The sequence below is a fragment of the Rhinolophus hipposideros genome (assembly GCF_964194185.1).
Source record: "Rhinolophus hipposideros genome assembly, chromosome: 2".
Taxonomy (NCBI): Eukaryota; Metazoa; Chordata; class Mammalia; order Chiroptera; family Rhinolophidae; genus Rhinolophus; species Rhinolophus hipposideros.
This window is the reverse complement of record NC_138048.1, coordinates 100,457,028-100,463,027: the sequence shown is the minus strand read 5'-3', so window position 1 is coordinate 100,463,027 and position 6,000 is coordinate 100,457,028. Positions and strand designations below refer to the sequence as shown.

General features: G+C 47.0%; 1 protein-coding gene across 7 annotated transcripts in view; it reads left to right on the top strand.

Moving 5' to 3' along the window:
- Positions 1-678: 678 nt before the first annotated feature.
- Positions 679-6,000, top strand: part of SYNJ1 (synaptojanin 1) — a 78,773-nt gene continuing 73,451 nt past the window's right edge. For 2 of the 7 annotated variants that reach the window (XM_081071226.1, XM_081071224.1), the window contains exons 1-2: positions 679-874; positions 1,915-2,060. In XM_081071226.1, the coding sequence (XP_080927352.1) occupies positions 777-874; positions 1,915-2,060 (244 nt within the window). In that variant the 5' untranslated portion in view covers positions 679-776. Of the gene's footprint in view, positions 989-1,914; positions 2,061-6,000 lie in introns of all 7 variants that reach the window. The other 5 variants (XM_081071223.1, XM_081071222.1, XM_081071228.1 and 2 more) reach the window with 3 other exon arrangements.

Below are 6,000 nucleotides of genomic sequence, written 5' to 3'. Positions count from 1 at the left end.
AGGAAACAGAATGAAAAGTCTCGAACACGGATACCAGCCAGGAAGCATGATTTGTTGAAGGATGAGGGTAAGGTGAAAGTGGTCGATTCCACGCTGGCAGAAGCTGTTCGCCACTCGGGGGCCATCGCCGCCCGGGCCTCCGTGCAGCCAGCCATGCTTTCCCTCCAGCTGGAGCTCCTGGCTTGTGCCCTGCCCCTCGCCACCGTGGGCACAGCGGAGCACGCTGTCCGGTGGCGGTCCTGAGAGCTCCAGAACACGCCAGGAGGAAAGGCAGCGAACAGTTGTTGCAAAGCCGCCGACTCGGAAGCTCAGCAGCAGCGCTCGCGCCGCTCGCGGCCAGACACCATGGACAGCGCTCCAGGCGCCGCCGGGTTGGCCGTGTGCTGACTGCGCGGAGCCCTCCCCCACGTCCGGCAGGCCGGCAGGGGCGGCTGGGGGTGGTCCTAACAGCGTCGTGGGCGCGTGCCGGTACTCAGCTCCCAGAGCCGTTCCCCAGAGTCCCTGGCGTCCCGGGGGCGGGCTGGGTAGCTCAGAAGAGCCCACGCGAGGGGCCCGGGGAGGCCGGATCCTCCCTCTCCCGGCATCGCCAGCGGCGGGCCCTGCGGCTGCAGCCTGGGGACTCGCCGCCCGCAGCCCAGGTCGCGGCGCGTGGCGGCGGCGGGCAGTGCCCCCCTGCACCTGGCTCCCGGGGCGGCCCGGAGTGGGCGGGGCCTGCCGCCTGGCGCCCCGCCCTTTCCCCCGCGAAGGGCGGGTCTTCCGCCCCCGCCCGCAGCGCAATGCGGAAGAGATGGGCCTGCTGGAGCGGAAGTGACGCTTCCGGCGGCTGTGGCGGCGGCGGCTGCGGGAGAAGGAGGAGGAGGAGCCGGAGGAAGAGGTGAGCGAGCCGGCGGGGGGGCGGGGAGCGGCCCCGGCCAGACCCACCGAGAGCCGGGAGCGCGGGCGGGCGCTTCCCGAGGCGGTCTCCGCGGTCGCAGCCTGGGAAGGAGCGGTGAGGGGCGACCGCGGGCAGCCGGGGTCCGGGAGGGCGGGCGGGGCTGTGTGGAGACCACGGGTTGGCGGGGCGCCGCGCCGGCCGGGGGGCTGCGGTGACAGCCGCTGTCAGCCCGCCCGCGGGAAAGGAACCCGGGCGGTTTGGGCGCCGGTTGGGAACCGAGTCTCTTCTGGCGCATAATGGACGGATTGGGCTGCTCGGCGCCTCCGTCCCCCTGGGAAGGGGCCGCTCTCCCGGGCGGGGGACTGCGTGCGACCCCCGAGGAGCCCCGGTCGGTCCGTGTCCCGAGCCGTGACTCTGCCCGGGTGGCCATTCACATTTACGGTCTCCCGCCTGCGGTCCCTCCGGCCGGCGGTGGCCTGGGGCTGGGCGGGTGGCGGCGGCGACCTGTGCGCTTCCCAGCCCTTCGCCGCCGCCCCCGGGAGACCCCGGCTGTCAGATGATCCCTGCGTCCCCCGCCCGCGGAGGAGCTGTGAACCGGCGGCCTTCACCCTCCCTCCTCCTCCTCCCCTGTGCTTCCAAAGGAACGGCTGGAAGTTTCCGAATTGGGTCCCTTTCACCGGAGTGGCAGGTACTGGAGCAGGAGGCTGATAAACAGCTCCGAACGAAACGGGCTCGTTTGCCTTTCGGTAAACGTCAAGTGAACGGGAAACTCGTCTTAGCCAAACCGCCCCTGGACTTGGAGTGATGAAACCTTGTCTTGCCTTGCCCAGGGAATCGGTAGCTTTGCTTTCCTGTCTTGCTTTTTGGTAACATTAAACGACGACTTATCTTTTGGAATAAACCGTTCTCTGTCTGAGCGCTCTTTTTCCATCCCCCCCACCCCCACCCCCCCATCAAAACCTGGCAGGCAGGGACTTGTGGATGCCTCGCAGTCCTTGCTGCGGAAGAAGACACGAGCTTCGTGTGCTTGGTTTTCACAGGGCTGCCTCTGAAGAAAGGAGAATGGCGTTCAGCAAAGGATTCCGGATCTATCACAAATTGGATCCCCCGCCTTTCAGTCTCATAGTGGAAACTAGGCACAAGGAAGAATGTCTCATGTTCGAGTCTGGGGCTGTAGCCGTGCTCTGTAAGTCATCGGGTAGTAGTGCGACGGATCGTGGTCTCTCTTTTGATTTGGAATAATTCAGGCGAAACCATTTTGTGAAAGACCCTGATCACCCCCTTAACTGTATTTCCTCTAGCAGATTATGCTTTTATTGGCTTTTAATCAAACCTTATTTTACTTTAAACTTGAATTTTCTTTTCTTCCCCCTGCGGCAGCCTTTTTGTTGGGGGTGGGAGAAGATGCCCGTTTTGGTTACAGGTTTTTGCGTTAGTGGATTCTTCAGTTTCTGAAAGTAAATCAATCTTTCCAAAAAAATATTGCTGCAGCTCATATCACATCACATATACCTATAAAATGGCTTGCTTGGCATTTTTACTGGAATGAACAGAATTTCTTATTGGTCAGTGATAGTAATGAACTATAAGAATATTTGTTTATCTAATATTTTGGGAGTGTCTTACGGTGAGGACTTTGTTTTTTTTGAGATAATTGTAAATAATTTCTAAAATCTTGTGGGATATATGATTGATTTCATATTATTAATATTTTAAAAATCATTTTGACAGTCTGTTTTAAAGAAAAGGACTACTGCACCGCACCGCACCGCACCACACAAAAAATAGTAGACTAGTTAGTATGGTTTGGGTTATTTTGTGGGCAAATGGTTGAAATTAAAAATAAAAGGATTAATTTGCATATTACTTTTCTTTCTTAATATAAGACCTTGGCAGATTAGTCCAGTTTGGGGCTATTTGAAATGTGATTGTGCTTTCAAAAACTTTGTAGTGATAACTACTTGTTGTTTATCATGTTTTTGTTATGTAGGGATATACAGGAAGGAGCTATATGTGTTCTAAGAAGCAAGTATTAATAGTATGGATTATCCTCAATCAGTATGGACTTAATTCATTTAAACCATTTTTTATACTTAAATAAACCAAAATATAACTTGGCTGTTACATTAATTTGCATACCATTTGTTAATACTACAAATATAATCTTTTTTTTCCTCCCCTCTGTTTGAACCCCATTATTTTTTTTTATTAGTTTCAGGTGCACAAAACAATGTAATAGTTAGACGTTTATCATTTATATCCCTCACACTGTCATCCCCCCTTCCCCCATCCACTGTCCCTCTGACATCGCACACAGCCATTACATTTCCACTGTCTCTATTCCTAATGCTGTATTCCACTTCTTGTAACTATATATATATAATTGTAGTTGACATTTATTATTGTTCAGCTTCAGGTGTACAGTGCAGTGATCAGGCATCTACATCATCCCTGAGATGGTCTCCCTAACAGACAAGTGTCCATCGGATACCCTACAAAATCTTCACAACATTATTGATTACATTCCCCAAACTGACTTTCATATCCCCGAGGCCATCTTGTGGTTACCGACTGTGCTTTCTAATCCCCTCACCTTCTGCCTTATCCCCCCACCCCCATCTAGCAACCTTCAGTTTTTCCTCTATGTCTCTGAGGCTGTTTCTGATTAGTTCGTTCGTTTATTCTTTTCTTTAGATTTCACATAATATAATTCTTAATACTGAAGAATTTGTAATTAAAAATATCTGGGAGAAAAGGTTTAAATTCAGCTGCTTGTGTTTTTTGATGACAATTTCCTAATTTTTCTAAATTCTAAATGTTTGTTTTTTAATTGTGGTGACAGGTAAGAATGGGGTTCCAAATTTTCAACTACATGCATTAGCTACAGTTATTAGGGTTATTGCTGTACTTCACCCCAAGGTCAGGAAACCTAAGGATAATCATACTTCCAGACCTCCAGTAGCCCTCCTTTATGCCAAAAAATGATTAAAAAAAAAAAATCCCTGAACCATCCATTTTGACATTAACATTGATTTTTGAAGAAAAAGACTATCAAAGATAGTGTCTTAACTATTAGGTTGGTGCAAAAGTAATTGCAGTTTAAAGGGTTAAAAATAATTGCAAAAACTGCGATTACTTTTACACCAATCTAATATTTATTAATTCTGTTTATTTTCATCAGATTTAGACTATGTAGGTAACGCTTTCAAGAGAAAAAAAGTTTGACTGTTGCCTCTCTCTGTAAAGCTAGCATAAATGGATGTATAATCTCTTGAGAATGTTATTAGCTTTCCTGTTATAGACTTTACACGATACTTGAAATGTTAATGTTTAAGAGTTAACAGCCTTTTTTATAAATCTTTTGACTTATAAAATTAATTTAACTTTCAGTTTGGAGTGATACCAAGGTGTGTACTGTGTTGCAGAGTGTTCATTTTTAAACCCTTCATGTGTTTAAAATGCTTGCTGCATTCAGGGAACTGTGCTTGGAAAATAACGAGGTGTTCTCTGTATCTTCAACCATCCCAGCCACTTGAATTTCAATGCATCCTGCATGTTAATGTATCAGAAGAATCTCCTAAAACTTTTTTGATATTAAGCAGAAGTATAACCCCCTTTTTCAATAAGATTAAGTTCAAACTCCACAACGTGCTAATCAAGGCCTTCCATGATTCGGTCCTACCCTGTTCGTCCAGTGTTGATCTCCTTTAAGGAGACTCTGCTGTTTCCTCAGTGCTTTCCCAAAGTACCATGCTTTTCCCAACCTTCATCGTGCTGTTCCTTGTTACGCCCTTTCTCCAAGACAGCGAGGATACTTTTTCTGCCTGTCCAGTCCAAGTGTTCTACTGGTCTTCCTTCATGAGAGTCCCCCACCCACCTCCTCTAGCTCACTCACGTCTCTTCCTTCCCTTCCCTTTGTAAAACAGTCTGTATCAAAGATGAACACTTTTTACATGCTGGTTTTGTTGCTCTCTACATGCTTGTATGCAGGTATTTTTCTTGAAAAGGAGATGATGAAAGCGACTAGCAGGACTCAGTCTTCATGTACCAAGGGCTTATGATTTCTACAGGCTCTAGTCGCCCCGGCTTTAAAGAGTAAAGTTAAAAAAAATTAGACATCTTGGGCAATACCCATTGGTGAGGATTAGCAATCACTTAATTTTCTTGGCTTATGCCAGAGTGCCATGAGATACTCAACGTGAAATCTTATCTTTCATATTATTAGCACATATCAAAAAATGGGGCATAAGTGAAAATACAGTGAAAGGAATCTCAGATGGTGGATCCTCTGAAGGACCGAGTGTCCACTGATCCAGGCTCAGGACTCTGTCTTTAAGCTGATAGGATTCGAAGCTTAAATCAGTCATGATGCTGTGACTAATTCAATCAGTGAGCCAGTGGTTTTCAGCCCTGCCTACCCATTATAATCATCAGGGGAGGTTTTACGAATACTGGGGCCTGGGCTCCCGCCCCACGAAAGATTCACTTATAATTAGGTTTGGATGGTAATTTCTGATCGGAATTTATGTAGGGCTATCTATGATAGATTATGGGATAACTTTTAGCTTGCAGATTTTATCCAAAATAACTCTGTTTCTAGAATCATAATGTTATTAGTGCCTTTTATGGGGCCAATAATGAGTTTTTGAAACCCTCAGCCTGAACCAAGTGCCGTGGTCCTGTAACACTTTTAGTAGAGCACTTTTGCATCATGTGGCACTGTGTTTAGGTATTTGATGCTGTACTCCCTGAGGAAAAGGCCCATGTTTTAGTAGTAATCTTTGTTTCCCGAGTGCTTAGTACAGTGTTTTTCTCGTACTTGTTGAATCCATGGTTATTAAATAAGTGGCACGGGAAAAGACTAATCTAAACTAGATTTCAAAGTTGACAAAAATGCAGTATTCTGTACTTGAAAATATGATACTTTTTCCTATCAAATGTATTTCCTGTCTTTTAAAAAATTGCTATTTGACTGAACTGCTGATATAGAAGATGTATATTATATATTGTTTGGATTTGTTTCTGAAAAATCCTAATAGAAATAACTATAACCATATTGTTAAGGTCTGTGAAATGCCAGTTAAAATTGGTGAACATTATTCGTGACTTCTATAAATAGTATTAAC